This window comes from Haematobia irritans, chromosome 2, assembly GCF_050003625.1.
Source record: "Haematobia irritans isolate KBUSLIRL chromosome 2, ASM5000362v1, whole genome shotgun sequence".
In the NCBI taxonomy this organism is placed as follows: Eukaryota; Metazoa; Arthropoda; class Insecta; order Diptera; family Muscidae; genus Haematobia; species Haematobia irritans.
The window spans coordinates 93,533,386-93,551,180 of record NC_134398.1 but is presented as its reverse complement, the minus strand read 5'-3'; the positions used below and the strand labels follow the sequence as shown (position 1 = coordinate 93,551,180).

The window sequence follows — 17,795 nt, the reverse complement described above, 5'->3', positions numbered from 1 at the left end:
GTCTCGCAACCGACCACGAGCAATATACCAAATGGAAACTGAGCAACAAAATTCCAGCGCAAAAAGCAAAAGACATAATAAGAACAAGTCGGGAAACGAGATGACATCGGCCTGATGGGGCCCAAGCCGATGGATACAAACAACCGAGCTCCAAGTGAAAGCACAAATTGTATTGAAATCCATTCATGTAGTTCTGCTTTAGACTGCATTGAAGCCTCAGCTTCCACTACCTCTAATCTTGATATGATAGAACACAGCGAACGACATTGTACGAGCTTAACTCTCAACGTTGGGGCATGGGGAGAACAGAGTTTACATTGTGTGGCTTTAATAGAAAATCGACCCCGTGAACTTATTGTGGATACGGGTGCTTCAACATCTCTTATAAATAAAAGATTTATTTCACCGTCAGCTCCCCGGCGTCAATGTAGCATTACTTTACGTGGACCAGGAGTGGAAACTTTTGGAACTGAAGGGGCCATTACCCTAAACTTCCAATTGGGTAATCATCAACATGAGCATGAATTTTTAGTTGTGGATGGTCCTACCCCATTATTGCTGGGTGTTGACTTTCTACGAGTTCATAAGGCATTAGTAAACGTCGGTGACCTGCGCCTTGAAACCAATAACTTTACTGTACCATTGTATCTGCCGGAACAAATAGCAGATAATCTGGTTTACTTCATGGACACGATTACGCTCCCGGCTAGGTCAGATATGTATTTAGGCTCCAAATGTGCATTTTTACCCAACTCTGGTGAATCCCTTCTTGAAGTATATGACCAATCCATGTTGCCGAATGGTGTATTATTAGGGCGGTCTCTTGTTAATTCAACTACACAGATTTTACCTGTTCGTCTAGTTAACACTACCGATACAGATATTGACATAATGCCTATGGTTCCGATTGGTAAAATGGAGGAGGTTTCCATAATGGACAAAGAGGATATAGGTGTGTCAAATGAATTTATTGATTTCAATATATCGTCCGAAGCAAGCTCAGAATCATTACGTGCATTTAAGCAAATGGTAAAGGAATACCGAGATGTATTTTCTACTGGTCCCACCGATTTCGGGCGAACAATCCTTGCGTATCACCACATACATACAGGAAGTGCTCTACCAATCAAACAACTACCGCGCCGAGTTCCCATGTCAAAGAAGGAGGAGATTAATGGATTAATAAATGACATGAAACAACGTGGCATCATACAACCATCCCATAGCCCATGGTCGTCGCCGGTAGTATTGGTAAAGGAAAAAGATGGTTCTACTAGATTTTGTATGGATTACCGACGACTAAATGATGTTAACACAAAAGATTCTTACCCACTTCCACGTATGGATGACATTCTGTCAACTCTTCACGGATCGGTATGGTTTTCAACTATGGACCTGCAAAGTGGGTACTGGCAGGTAGAAGTTGATACTCAATCAAAACCTAAAACAGCGTTCTCATCACCGGCTGCCCTTTGGGAATTCAACGTGATGCCCTTTGGCCTTACCAATGCTCCGGCCACTTTTGAAAGATTAATGGACGGTCTATTTTCGGAAGCTGCGTGGCGTTCCGTACTCGTCTATCTTGATGACGTAATCGTACATTCTCGAACCGAGGCCAACTTGCCCGTTGGATCGAATGGCTACAGCAATACGATATGACAATACAGCATAGAAAAGGCCAAAGCCATGGAAATGCTGATGCCCTTTCCCGTAGGCCATGCGGAGACTGTCGAAGCTGTTCTAAAGCTGAGGGTAAGGACCAACATCTGATACTTTCGTTACAAGTCATTCCCGAAAATATTGCCGATTTTCAAAAACGGGACACAACTTTACACATTGGTAGATCATGGGTATCAACCGACAAGCGCCCGGAAAAGAAAGAAATATGGGGTGAATCTGGTGACACAAAATCTTACTGGCATGTCTGGGACCAGCTGATATTTGAAAACGATATTTTAATGTATCAGCACATAAATAACAGAGGCGAAATCTCAAAGCTGATAGTACTACCGAAACACCTGATTCCACGAATAATCGAACAGCTTCACAATTCAGTTACTGGAGGACATCTTGGTCAAATGAAAACCTTAAACAAGGTCAAAGCTCGTTACTTTTGGAATCGCCGCTCTGCTGACGTTATAGAATGGTGTGCCCGCTGCACAGTGTGTGCAGCTCGAAAGGGCCAGCTCAGAAAACTATTGGCCATTTGCAGCCTAGTTTGGTGGGAATGCCCTTTGAGAGAATGGCTGTGGATATATTGGGTCCTCTTCCTCTAACAACATCCGGCAATCGATACATAGTGGTATGCATGGACTATTTTACCAAATGGCCAGAGGGATTGGCCCTACCAAATCAAACCACAAATGAAGTACCTACTGCACTAGTTAATACCCGACACCTTCTTAGTTGCCAAAAATATTTTAAAAGAGAATTGAAAGTAAATAAAATTTTATGCTGATGATATGTCTGTTGAATCAAGCGCGTGGAACTTCCGTTCCCATAAAACAGCAATGGTTAGCTGCAAAGATTTCCCCGAATAAGATGAGGTGATCATTGCGAAACCCAACATAAGTTAGTTGCATTGGATTCCTGGAATTACTTCAGGATTGTAGAAATTATTTGAAGTTAGTTCTACTTTTGAGTTTAATCAATAAAGACGGAGTTCGCTCCGAATAAAAAATAAAAAGAAAAGATTGATTCTTTTTTTTAAACAAAAATTAAACTTAAAAAGTTAATTGGCGCCCGAGCAGGGACCCGATAAAGCAACGCGAAAGTGAATCAAGTAGTGTTAAAAATAGTCTATATCGAGGTCCCAATTGTCCGCGCGGTTGGAACTCCCGCGAAAAAAAGTTGTGAAGAACGAGGCCCCCGAGTACCTATCGAAATAGGAAAAAGGACGGTGTTGAACACCAGCCGCTTCACTGGACAAATATAAAAAAGGATTAGTGATGTAATATGAAAAATAAGAAAAATGTGAAATTAATGAAAACAATATTTTGAAAAAATATATTAAAGAAAAGAATAATATTAATATTGAAACAAAAAAAGGACTAGTGAAGTGACATAAAAAAAATAAGAAAAATGTAAAATTAATAATTAAAAAAGAACAGTTATGATGAAAACAATATTTTGAAAAAATATATTAAAGAAAAGAATAATATTAATATTAAAACAAAAAAAGAAAAAGGACTAGTGAATTCACATGAAAAATAAGAGAAATGTTAAATTAATAATTAAAAAAGAAGAGTTATAATGAAAACAATATTTTGAAAAAATATATTAAAGAAAATAATAATATTAATATTAAAACAAAAAAAAAAGAAAAAGGATTAGTGAAATCACATGAAAAATAAGAAAAATGTTAAATTAATAATTGAAAAAGAACAGTTATAATGAAACAATATTTTGAAAAAATATATTAAGGAAAAAAAATAATATTAATATTAAAACAAGAAAGGACATACCGCTTGATTGTGCAAAAATAAACACAATAGACTACAGACGGCAGCATTCAACATTCAGCAATCAACATGTTCCAGACATTTATAGTATTGTAAGCATAATATATTTTCTATAAGTTATAATTTTTTTTTTTGTTGTGCATTTAATAAAATTAAATCTGATTTGATACGTAAAATTTTGAACTGAAACAAACGCAAAATGTCCAATCCTAATAATTTAATCCGCCCTGCTGTCCTTTCCAATCCAACCCAAAATCCCACTGCACCAGCACCTCCCGTTCAACCAGTACAGAATCTTACACCTGACATAATTGCCCGCATGGTACAAAACGTAATAGAGACGCAATTTCAGGGCCTATTACAGGCAAACTCTCAACAAAATTCGGACTTTGCAAATTTTTCGGACCAAACCATTGACCCTAACTTAAATAATAATATTTCAGACTTTGACAAAATTCCGGATGTAGTTAAATGTTTGCGTGATTTCTCTGGAGATCCAGGAGAATTTAGCTCTTGGAAAAAAAGCGTGGATCGAATTCTTCAGATCTATGAACCCATTAGGGGTTCTCCTAAATATTATGGAATTTTAAATATTATACGTAACAAAATCGTCGGCAATGCGGACATTGCCCTTGAATCGTACAACACCCCATTAAACTGGAAAGCTATATCAAAGTGCCTAACGTTGCATTACGCTGATAAGAGAGATATCCGCACTTTGGAATATCAGATGATATCCTTAGTGCAAGGCAATCAAACTGTCCCAGAATTTTACGGACAGGTATATACTCAATTATCACTTATCTTAAAAAATTGGTTGTATGGATTTACCGGATGAGTCGTTGAAGCTTTTCACACAATCATACCGAGATAAAGCACTCGATACCTTTATTCGAGGTCTTAATGGCGATTTATCGCGACTACTAGGTATGAAGGAACCAGCCGATTTGCCACAGGCCTTGCACCTGTGCCTCAAGTTAGAAAATCAAAATTTTCGTTCTGATTATGCCAATAGAAGCAAAAATATTCCTAACGGAATTTTTAACCACCAAAGTAAAGGGCAAAAACCGAGGTTCCATCCACAAAAAATCAAAACCAGCAACAATTTTACCCTCAATTAGCCCATATACCACATCCTAAGGTGCATTCCAATAAGCACGATTATCAAGCACCATTGCAAAATAAACATGTACAGTACAATGGGAATAACTACCAGCAGAAATATTATCCTCCTCAACGACCAACAGCACCTAAACCCCAGCCAAGACCAGAGCCTATGGACGTGGATGAAAGTCTTCGGTCAAAGGGTATTAATTACATGAACCGACCCAAACAGAATAATTTCTATGGCAAGAGGCCACCACCGGCATCTTCCCGTCTCCCTATGAACAAGGTTCAAAGAAACTTCCATCTAGAGACTCATAATCATCCACCAGATGGACCATATTATGGAGAACACCCACCGGAAGAAGACGAATGCGGCAATTGCTCCGAAAATGGTAATTCGGACTACTCTCAGGATTATTACCAACAGATGTCTAATGAAGCACTTTACTTTGCGAACCAAGAAGAACAACTAACTGACACCAGCGATTTACATTTTTTAGGCTAACTGATTCATCGTTACCTTATGTACGATGTAAAATAGAAAATGGAAAAATTTTAAATATACTTATAGATACAGGATCAACAAAGAATTACATTCAACCATTTCTCCCAAAAAAAGTTATACCAAATCAGAAAAATTTCTTTACAAGATCAGTTGCCGGTGATAAAGAAATCACCAGCCACACATTTCTTAATCTTTTCAATATTAGAGACAAAAATTTAAAATTTTACATCCTTCCAAACTTAAAATCTTTTCATGGGATTCTAGGCAATGACAGCTTAAAACAATTAGGAGCAGTTATTCATACCAGAGATAATTACATTTCGCTCGAAAACGGGGCTAAAATAAAAATTCACCAAATGAAGTCAGAAGCAATAAATCTAATTAAAATAAAGGATGACCATATGACAGACAAGCAGCGCAAAATAATTAGAGCACTAACAGAAAAAATACCTAACCTATTCGCAGAGCCCGATATGAAATTAACATATACAACTAAGGTAATAGGGGAAATTCGAACAAGGGACAATACACCAGTATACACTCGATACTATCCTTACCCCATGGCTTTGAAATCTGAGGTAGAAAAGCAAATTCAAACGATGCTTAATGATGGTATAATAAGACCATCTCGCTCTCCGTACAACTCACCGGTATGGATTGTACCAAAAAAGCCAGATTCAGCTGGTAATAAGCAGTATAGAGTTGTGACGGATTACAGAAAACTAAATGCGGTGACCATAGCGGATAAATATCCGATCCCGAATATTAGTGAAGTCCTTGCGCAGCTAGGAAATAATCAGTATTTCTCAGTACTCGATCTGAAGAGCGGATTCCATCAGATCCCGTTAAAGGAATCTGATATAGAAAAAACAGCTTTTTCCATTAACAACGGAAAATACGAATACACAAGACTACCGTTTGGCTTAAAAAATGCCCCTTCAATTTTTCAGAGAGCACTTGATGATATATTACGCGAATGTATAGGAGTTTGTTGTTTCGTTTATATCGACGATATAATTGTTTTTAGTCGCAACGAGGACGATCATGTCCACGATTTAGTCAAAGTTTTCAAAACACTTGAAAGTGCAAACATGAAAGTCCAATTGGACAAATGTCATTTCTTTAAAAATTCGGTTGAGTTTCTAGGATTCGTTATTTCTTCTGATGGAATAAAAACAAATCCAAAAAGGACAGAAGCTATTGCTAAAATTCCACAACCTAAAACATTAAAAGACTTAAGATCATTTTTAGGTATGACAGGGTATTATCGTTGTTTCATTCAAGATTATGCGAAACTCGCTAAGCCCCTGACATCCCTTTTAAGAGGGGAGGAAGGACGCGTGTCCAAAAATAAATCCTCAAAAATTAAAATAAATTTAAATTCAGAAGCCATGTCAGCTTTTAACAAATTAAAATCAACTCTTGTTTCCGAAGATGTAGTGTTGGCATATCCAAATTATAATAAAGATTTTGAGTTAACTACAGATGCATCAAATTTCGCTCTTGGTGCAGTGCTTTCCCAAGAAAAAAAACCGATAGTTTTCATATCTAGAACGTTGAGCAGGACGGAAGAAAATTATGCCGCTAACGAGAAGGAAATGTTAGCTATTATATGGGCATTAGATTCTCTGAGAAATTATCTATATGGTACTGCCAAAATAAAAATATTTACCGACCATCAACCACTTACTTACGCGTTAAGTAATAAAAATAACAACACTAAAATGAAACGTTGGAAAGCAATTTTAGAAGAATATAACTACGAGCTTCATTACAAACAAGGAAAAACTAATGTGGTAGCCGATGCGTTATCAAGAATTCCACCAGAGATAAATACGCTAACATCAAGTGAGCACAGCGATGAAAGCTCATCTCATTGTCTGATTTATTCGGTAGATGCACCGATTAACGCATTCAAAAATCAAATTTTTCTCAATCAAGGTCCAAATCAGTCATATGAATTTAAAATAGTTTTTCCAACATACCACAAACATATAGTAACAGAAGAATCGTATGATTCAGACAAATTGGTCAATATTTTAAAACGTTACCTAAACCCATCCGTTGTTAACTGCATTAAAACTGATGAACGCACTATGGGGAAAATTCAAGAGATATATCCCTTACATTTTAGAAGCTACAAAGTAAGGTTTACTCAAATTCAAGTTGAAGACGTGACTAGCGAAGAAGAACAGGATAATATAATTTTGAGTACACATAATCGAGCTCACAGAAATGCTCGTGAAAATAAAATTCAGATAATCAGAAAATACTACTTTCCATCTATGAACAAAAAAGTGACTAAAGCAGTAAAGAATTGTGTGGTCTGCAAGGAAAACAAGTATGATCGTCATCCTGCTAAGCCGGAAATTCAACCAACTCCTATTCCGCAATTTCCTGGACAAATTGTCCACCTTGATATCTTTATTACAGATAAACACTCTGTTCTGACAGCTATAGATAAGTTTTCCAAATTTGCTATAGCGAAGGTAATAAAATCAAGAGCTGCTGAAGATATTAAACAACCTTTGAGAGACATTCTCTTCTTTCTTATTCCCGAAACAATAGTTTTTGATAATGAAAAATCTTTTAGTTCAGTTTCCATTAATCATATGATAGAGAATGAATTCGGCATTCAAGTTTATCGTACCCCACCTTATACAAGTTGTTCTAACGGACAAGTGGAACGTTTCCACTCGACACTTCAAGAGATCATGAGATGTCTCAAAACTGAGAAAGCCCACCGTACTTTTGAGGAATTATTAGAAAGATCAGTCAAGGAATATAATTTATCAGTCCATTCGACAACAAATAGGAAACCTGTTGAAGTTTTATTTGGCCGAAATGTCAGTAGCGATCCAGAGATGCTTGAAAATTCCCGAAAAGAGACAATACGTAAATTACAAGAAAAGCAAGTATCCGATCTCAGTTACCATAATAAGGAAAAGGAGCCGATGAAAACTTACTCAGAGGGTGATGTTATTTATGTCAGAATTGATAAGCGACGCGGAAATAAACTTACCCCGAAGTATAAAAGGGAAATAGTGCCTGTAACCAAAACTCCACTGTTAAAACATTATCCGGAAGGACTGTTCATAAAAGACTTATCAAAACTTAAATTTTGTATATCTTTTTTCTCTTTCAGATCAATTATAATATTTTGTAAAGCAGAATTTCAAATTATTGACTACACTTCTGCTCATGTTATAATAATTAATGATGGACAAAGTAAAGTCCAAGACGGAATCTTCAGAATAATTCATCCAATAGACATAAAGAAATATGACTCCTTTGTGACAGAGACAAAAGTATTCGTTGAACGACATATCCCTAAAACCAATTCCTTTTTTCCTATCCTAAATGAAGAAATAATGCAAGCTCAGGATTTAATTCAAAGTATTGTTCCTCAGTATAATAATGATAAATACAATATAAATAATAACTATGAAAATGGGGATATTAATAATGAAAAAAATAGTTATAAGAGAAATAAAAGATCATTCAACATAATTGGTACTGCATGGAAGTATATCGCTGGAACTCCAGATCACGATGACTTCGAAATGCTAGAATATAATATAAATGAAATAAATCAAAATAACAATAAGCAAGTCGTTATTAACCAAGTGCTAAATGATAGACTAAATAATGTAACGAAAATAGTTAATGAAATTTCCAATGCGATAGGCAAAAACAACTATTTAAATACCGAAATAGTTTTAACTTTACAAAGTCGCATAAGACTCATAAAAGAGCAGTTAATTAATATACATTATGCGATTCAATGGGCAAAGAGCGGAGTAATAAACTCCATTATTTTGGATAAATTAGAAGTTAAATTAGCTTTGGAAAAATTAAGTAAAGAAAATATGCCCTTTGCAACAAATGAAGAGGCAATGGAATATGCCACAGTAAATGTTTTATATCGAAATTCAATCATATTATATGTTATCAAAATTCCATTGACTAATGAAAAAATATATCAAAATTTGCTATTGTACCCCGTAAAGAAAAACAAAAAAATTGTAAAGTTGTCTTTCAATAATATAATAAAGAATTTAAATGAAATTTATGGACTAAAAAGTAATTGCTCAAAATATAATAATATTAAAATTTGTAGTAACAACCAACTACTAGATTTAAGAAATAATACATGTATAAATAATATTATAAAAAGCTTATCGTCGTACTGCACTTATACCAACAGTCATCATGTCCCGTTAATCGAAAATATTTTCCCTGGAGTAATCCTGCTTAACGACTACAATGATACCATATACATCGATGAAGTTGCACATCATTTATCAGGCACGTTTTTGATAAAATTTTCAAATTCTACAATAGCGGCACAGAACAAAATTTACCGCAACCTAGAAGCCCCACAAATAAAAACCATCCCTGCTGTATTGCAACCCACGCCATTAGAGAAGAACTTAGAAAATATTCTGACTATTGAGAGCCTGAGAGAATCATATCTTAATAACACCCACAGTATCAGAATATTAAGAACGGGAACAATTGTGAACGGAGTATCAATCATGGCCTATTTAATAATCCTTGCAGTCTTGGGTTCCTGGATTCTTCACCTCTATAGAATCTCGCGAAGAAGAAGCATAGAATATTTAAATACACAGAATTCATATTTACCGCCAGAGCCAGGAGCAATATTAACATATATCCAACCAACAAATAACATCTCATCAGCAGTTCGAATAAACAACATCCCATATTTCTGAAGTAAAAAAAAAAAAAAAAAAACAATTGGGGACAATTGCAATTAAGAGGGGAGGAGTTAATACCCAACACCTTCTTAGTTGCCAAAAATATTTTAAAAGAGAATTGAAAGTAAATAAAATTTTATGCTGATGATATGTCTGTTGAATCAAGCGCGTGGAACTTCCGTTCCCATAAAACAGCAATGGTTAGCTGCAAAGATTTCCCCGAATAAGATGAGGTGATCATTGCGAAACCCAACATAAGTTAGTTGCATTGGATTCCTGGAATTACTTCAGGTGATCGTTGGCAAGTGCATAGTTTTAAGCATTTATGAAATTGTAGAAATTATTTGAAGTTAGTTCTACTTTTGAGTTTAATCAATAAAGACGGAGTTCGCTCCGAATAAAAAATAAAAAGAAAAGATTGATTCTTTTTTTTAAACAAAAATTAAACTTAAAAAGTTAATTCACTGGTTAATGAGGTGTTCTGCCGATTTGGGGTTCCATTTGTTTTACACTCCGACCAAGGTAGGAACTTTGAATCAGATGTATTTAAAAAGTGTATGGAAATACTTGGCATAGAAAAAACACGTACAACGCCATTAAGGCCACAGTCCGACGGAATGGTCGAACGCTTTAACCGGACTTTGTTGGATTACCTTTCAAAATTTGTAGAACCGAACAAACGCAACTGGGATAAGCTATTGCCCATGGCCTTACTAGCCTACAGGTCATCTATGCACGGATCATCAAAGTTTACCCCTTCGATGTTAACCTTTGGACTAGAACTTCGTCTACCTATAGATCTGATAACATCTTTGCCAACTTCAGAGACGGTGCCAGAAGCCAATTTTATAATGGAACTGAGGAATCGATTGACCGAAGTTTGTGACGTGGCACGAAAACAGCTGAAAATTTCTTCTGAAGCTACGAAGTGCAGGTATGACACGAGATCTAATCCTCAAGAATTTTTTGTGGGCGAATCTGTTTGGTTTTACTCCCCCACGAGAAAAAAGGGTTATTCACCAAAATTGCAGTCCGATTGGGTAGATCCAGCGACCATAACCGAAAGAATATCTGATCTCCTTTATAGAATAAAACCTCCTGGAAAAAATGTCAAAAAGTTCTTCATGCGAATCGTCTTGCCAAATACCAAGAACCCATAGAACTTTGTCAGGAGACTAGAGTCTAAGGAGAGAGCACTGTTATGAAAAATAACAAAGAGAATGAATTTTAGTTAAGATTAACAACACAAATTAATAATAACAAAATGAATTAATTGTAGCTAGTTGATGTCGGTCATCAAACCACTATTTTGAATGAGAATACTGTGCGACATTGGCCTCATCTTTTTTTTTTTTTTGTAAATGCTCTCATTTAGATAATCTCTAAATACTCTCAATCAATCTCCCTACTCCGATTCGGATCACATTCTTGTCAACAACAACACTCTACAAGTTACTCCGAATCTTGCATTCTTGTCGGCAACAACAATGCGGAAGGCTATCGGAAAACTGCATTCGGCAACAACAACGTAGCGGCGGAATAACAAAACAGTGGAATTCAAATTGTAGTATGTTGGCATGTAACGTTCCAATAACTAGCCTGTAAGTAGTTTGTTAAGCCAATAATTGTAAGCTGTCATGTTATCGATTAAGTTACGTTTAAGCTAGTAATCGTAAGTTGCCATGTTATCGATTAAGTTAAGTTTCATAAATCGTTAGCTGTCATGTGAGTTAGCCAGACACTTTTTTTGTATACGATCGTCAAACCGAAAAAGACTTCGGCGTCCTTAACAAATAAAAATAACAAAAAGAAAACCCCAACAAAGTGTTTTTAAATTGGACAAAGTATACCACTAAAGTATATCAGAAGTGGGCCTTACCAAAACGCAAGTAATCGTTCGAAGGTCTTAAAAAGAATTTATTTGCCGATAAAATGGAGTGTTTGGATAAGCTACCATTAACAACATTGCAGTGGTTATGCCTTAAATTGAATGTTTTACCAGACGGCACAAAACGACAATTAATCCTGCGTTTAAAAGAGGTGCCTGAAGCCGTTTTAAAAAATGTGGTACAAGGTATGGAAGAAGATCCACTTGCTAATTTAAGCGAATTGACACAACATCAACAACAAAATTGGATGCAAAATGTGCAGTTATGCCAAAGTACAGGCCATCATCTTGTGTCGGTTGGTGACGATTTGCAAGAAACCAACAACAACTCAATGTCAAGTAACGGGTGTTCAAACAGAAATAAAATTGCTGATGAAAAAATGCAGAGCAAGAAGACGAAATTATTGAAAACTTACAGACAAAATTTGCAGGCAACAACAATGTTACGATCAACAAAGAATTACCGAACGACAAACAAAGAGCTGACGAGAATAAAGCAAGGAGAAATGTACAGGAAAATGAAATCGTATACACAACAGAAACACCATACACACATACCAACGTAAGCAGCGCTGTTGGCGCAGTCGGTGTGTTGTCAGATTCAGACTTAAGAGACAAAGAAATTGCTTTACTTAAGAGGGAAAATGAATTGTTGAAACGTGAGCATGACATACTGCGTAGAGAGAACCATATGTTAAAAATGGTTGGACAACATACCGAGGTTTCTTCTGTTGGTGTTTCGCTCCATATGCTTAGCAATTTTGTTGCAGAGTTTGATGGAACGACAGATGGGAAATTTTGGGTCACACAATTGAGAGACATCAAACAAACGTACAATCTCGATGATCACATGTTCCGTGCTTTGTTCGCAACAAAATTAGTCGGCAGAGCCCAGGTATGGTTGCACACGAGACGTAGTGAACCAAACGAACATGTCGATGAGTTACTGGAGCATTTTTGTATGACGTTCGGGTCAAGAGAGACAAAGCTGGAGACTCGTCGAAAATTTGAACAACGCAAGTGGTGTTTTGGAGAGAATTTCAGTGAGTACTATGGTGAAAAAATTATGTTGGCCAGTAAGTTGAAGCTCGACGATGATGAATTGCTGGAGTATTTGATCGATGGTATATCGAATATTCAGGTGAGAACGCAAGTTTCAATGCAACAACATAAAACAGCCTCGGACTTGCTGAAATCATTGGTAAACGTTAAGTTACCCAAATCAGCTGTGGCTGAACCATCCAAGACAAAACCAACAACAACATTAAAGGCTGGCGTAAGGTGCTATAATTGTAATAGTATTGGACACTATGCGGCAGAATGTAGTAAGCCCAGACGAGCACCTGGCACATGTTATGCTTGCGGGGAAACTGGACACACAGTCTCTGATTGTGAACAAAATAAGAAGAAGACCCTTAAGGAAACCAACACTTATGTAAGGTATTTTAATTTTTGCTTAGATGATAATATTAATGTTAAGTTTTCTTTAGAATGCCTGATAGACTCTGGTAGTCCGGTTAGCCTCATAAGGAGAGATGTGGTGCCCAATGAATTTCAAATATCTGAATACAACTCAGTTTCTTTATATGGTTTAAATCGCTCGAATTAAAAGTTGAAGGAAAATGTTCTTGTTTAATTGAATTGAATAATAAATTTTTTGAAATCGAGTTAATTGTGGTAAATGCAGAGTCTATGAAGTATTCTATTTTATTGGGAAGAGACTTTTTAGCGAGTACGAATTCAAAAATATTTTTCGGTGAACCAGATGAATCAGACCAAATGTACAGCCACGACGATACTAGCTACGAGCAAATGATCATGTCAGTTGAGTTTTTTTCGGATGAGGAGGAGATAGATTTTAAGTTCGAATCTCACGTACCCCAAAATGTTAGGAAAAGTACAGAGAAAATTTTTAGAGACACTTATATAAATATGCAGCGCCCTCTTGAGCCAGAAATAAGAGTAGAGATGAATCTAATTGTTGACAATATTAAACCATTCAATTGTCCACCACGCAGGCTCTCGTATAGCGAGAAACAGGCCTTACAGGAAATATTAGACGATCTTTTAGCGAAGGGGGTAATTCGAGTTAGTGAGTCCGAATTTGCCTCTCCAATTGTTTTAGTTAAAAAGAAAACTGGTGAATTAAGAATGTGTGTTGACTTTAGAAATTTGAATAAGATTACAGCGAAATATAATTATCCAATTCCTTTAATAGATGATTTACTAGAGACAATGACAAACAGGAAAGTTTTTACGAAACTGGATTTGCGGAATGGATTCTTTCACGTCTATATGAGTGAAGAATCCGTGAAATATACGTCTTTCGTGACGCCTTTGGGTCAATACGAGTTTTTACGAATGCCATTTGGGCTTAAAAATGCACCATCGGTTTTTCAGATGTTTGTGAATAAAATTTTTGCGGACCTAGTACGGCAAGGAAAAGTCATAATATATTTGGACGATATTATGATAGCTACAGAAAGTATGCAGGAACATTTGGAAATATTTGAAGAAGTTATGAAAAGGGTTGTCAATAACAGATTACAATTGCGCCTCGACAAATGTGAATTTTTCCGGAGTAGTATTAAGTATCTTGGATACACCATTGATGCGGCAGGTATTCGTGCGGATGAGAAAGGTTTAGAGGCAATTAGAAATTTTCCTCTGCCAGACAAAGTTCACACACTGCGGAGTTTTTTAGGTTTGTGCTCTTATTTTAGAAGATTCATTAAAGATTTTTCTTTAATAGCAAAACCGCTATATGATTTAACGAAGAAAGATAGAAAATTTGAGATGGGATATGACCAATTACAGGCTTTTGAAACATTGAAATATAAACTTTTGGAGTCACCTGTTTTGGCGTTGTACGACCCTCAGGCAGAAGCAGAGCTGCATTGCGACGCCAGTGCATTAGGGTTTGGTGCAATTCTGATACAGAAGAAAGGAGATGGGAAGTGGCACCCAGTATTTTATTTTTCGAAACGGTCAACAGAATCAGAATCCAAATTTCATAGCTATGAACTAGAAACTTTGGCTATTATATACGCGTTGAGGCGGTTTCGGGCCTATTTGCATGGAAGGACTTTTAAAATTGTCACGGACTGTAATTCATTGATGTTGACGTTGAATAAAAAAGATTTGAATCCTAGAATAGCTAGATGGGCATTAGAGATGCAGAACTTTGATTATACTGTTGAACATAGGTCAGGAAAGCGTATGCAGCATGTAGACGCTTTGAGTAGATGCCAGGAAATAATGGTAGTGGAGACAAACACGTTTGAGGAAAACTTAGTAATATGCCAGAACAGAGACCCGGAAATACGACGTTTAAAGGAAAAGTTACAGAATAAGGAGCACAAACTATACGAGATGAGAAATGATGTTATATACAAGAAGATACAGAAGGACAAGTTGAGATTTTATGTTCCTAGTGCTATGGAGTCTCATGTATTGTACAAGTATCATGATGAGATGGGTCATGTAGGCATCAACAAAGTTACTGAATTGGTTGAGAAAAGTTATTGGTTTCCACAACTAAGGGCTAAAGTGAAGAAACATGTGGAAAATTGTCTGAAATGCATAGCATTTTCTGATAAAAGTGGAAAAGTAGAGGGATTTTTACATAACATTCCGAAACCTTCTAGACCTTTCGAGATGTTACATATTGACCATTATGGCCCAATAAATGGCAACGACACAAGAAAACATATTTTTCTCGTAGTGGATTCATGCTCCAAGTTTGTTAAGCTTTATGCAACTAAGACAACGGCAACTAAAGAGGTGATCAAGTCACTCAAGGAATATTTTCGTTATTATAGCATCCCGAAATGTATAGTTTCTGACAGAGGTACCAGTTTTACTTCTAACGAATTTGCAACCTTTATGGAGGAAAACGATATTAAACACATCGCGATTGCAACAGGCTCTCCACAGGCTAATGGACAAGTAGAAAGAATAAACCGAAGCCTAGTTCCGATGATTTCGAAACTTAGGGACCCAGAGAAGAGGACATCCTGGGACGATGTTCTTCAATCTGTTGAATTCGTGTTGAACAACACAGCAAACAGGACTATAAATGAGCACCCAAGCGTTATGTTATTTGGAGTAAATCAAAAAGGAAAGTTTGTGGACAAGGTTAGAGAAAATATTATGACCGACTGTTATAAAGATATTGTAGAGGTTAGAAAAAAGGCAAGAGAAAAGGAGATAAAGGCACAAAAATATAACGCAGATTTTGTTAACCACAAACGTAGAAATCCAGCTACGTACGAAATAGGTGACTATATTATGATTAGAAACTTTGATAGTAATTCTGGAGTTGCCAGGAAATTAATCCCCAAGTCTAAAGGTCCTTATAAGATATCGAAAGTTTTAAGGAACGATAGATACGTTCTAGAAGATGTAGATGGGTTTCAACAAGCTCAGAGACCATACAAAGGAGTGTGGGCAGTTCAGAATATTAAACGCTGGTTTCGCGGAAAAGGGGAAAGTGTCGCGTGAGAGAATTCACATACTTCATTAGGCATACGGATCAGGGGATCCTTTTAGTCAGGAAGGCCGAATTGTAGTATGTTGGCATGTAACGTTTCAATAACTAGCCTGTAAGTAGTTTGTTAAGCCAATAATTGTAAGCTGTCATGTTATCGATTAAGTTACGTTTAAGCTAGTAATCGTAAGTTGCCATGTTATCGATTAGGTTAAGTTTCATAAATCGTTAGCTGTCATGTGAGTTAGCCAGACATTTTTTTGTATACGATCGTCAAACCGAAAAAGACTTCGGCGTCCTTAACAAATAAAAATAACAAAAAGAAAACCCCAACAAAGTGTTTTTAAATTGGACAAAGTATACCACTAAAAAATTAACAAGTGCCAAATCAAATTCTTTCTGACAACAACAATTTCACTACCAAGCACTGACAAAGGGTAACCATTAAATGCGAATGACGGGGATCTAAGAGGAGCCAAGGGGAGACTAGTGTTTACAACAGAGGCGAGCTGACTATGATTTTTTTGGCAAGCTTTTTGATGTGGGTCAATTATGGTGATCGATGCGTAGGCAATAACTTCAATTTATAGTACGGAAAAGAATTAAAAAAGTTAATCCTCTCGGGAATCGAATAAAATCTAATTTTATTAAAAAAATTTATCCCTAATATTGTTTGTTATTGCGATTACGATTTTTTTAATAAAGTGAATAATAAAATTAAGCTGAAAAGTTTAACATTGGTCTCAGGTGTGGGGTCTATGCGAATTTCTGTTGAAACTCTTGCCATGCCAAAAAGAACAAATAATTCCACTTATCTAAACTCGATCTCTAGAACTGTGCAACAAACGATAGATGAGATGATGGAAAACCAAAGACGACGAGATGAAGAATTGTTGCAAAATTTCAGGAGCCTTGAGTGCTCTATGACCGCTAGGATGGATCAAATGGAACAGCGAACAAGTGGTATCACGTTAGATTCGGCTTACGATACACATCGTCTCTGTCCAAATGAGGGTTCTGGTCATGAGTCACGTCCGGCATCACGCAGTAGCTTCACTTCGAGTCATTCGACTGGAGGACAGTCATCCATTGCAACTAATCAACCAGCTCAAATCCCAAGGTATGTTGGTGCACAATTAGCACCATTGCAAACCTTTAACCATCAAACTGAAGGCGAAAACCGTGTGGTCAATGAGCGCCCACGCGTTAGTCATCACACTCATATCTCTGATACCAATCCACCCCAGGGAATGTGGTTTGCAGATTCTACCGATCCCATAAATTGGCATAATGGCAACACCTTTATCCCAAATATGAATCAGATTTCGCAAACAAACTTTCACAATGAAAACATGCCTTCTGGAGCCCGAAACGACGGGCCAGCCCCAATCCTGAATCCCTACATGGCTGCAAATATGCACAGTGGTCAAAATGCTTCCATGGGGTGGAATGGGGCTGGTCAACAGTACTCGACCAAACCCATATTCAAGCCACATTATGTTCCCACTTACGATGGTTCAACCAGTTGGAGTGAGTATGAAAGGCAAGTTGAAGATGACGCTCGTTTCTATATGTGGTCAGAGCAAGAGACACTAATGGCTGTCACCACGAACTTGCGGGGGAT

The 17,795-nt window shown here is 36.7% G+C and overlaps 1 protein-coding gene and 1 long non-coding RNA gene across 2 annotated transcripts in view; one reads left to right on the top strand and one right to left on the bottom strand.

Moving 5' to 3' along the window:
- The window catches only part of LOC142223325 (uncharacterized), a 238,076-nt gene that overhangs the window by 46,241 nt on the left and 174,040 nt on the right, over positions 1 to 17,795 (bottom strand). The gene's annotated exons all lie outside the window — the stretch shown is intronic.
- Positions 12,368 to 13,364, top strand: LOC142225787 (uncharacterized). Its single transcript, XM_075295612.1, has 2 exons — positions 12,368 to 13,117; positions 13,173 to 13,364. Exons 1-2 carry the CDS (start codon positions 12,374 to 12,376, stop codon positions 13,179 to 13,181), a joined length of 753 nt encoding a protein of 250 aa, XP_075151727.1. The 5' UTR covers positions 12,368 to 12,373; the 3' UTR covers positions 13,182 to 13,364.

What these genes read in the sequence shown, in the direction of transcription:
- LOC142225787 (XM_075295612.1), top strand. Translation starts at nt 12,374, where the DNA reads ATGTTAAAAATGGTTGGACAACATACCGAGGTTTCTTCTGTTGGTGTT.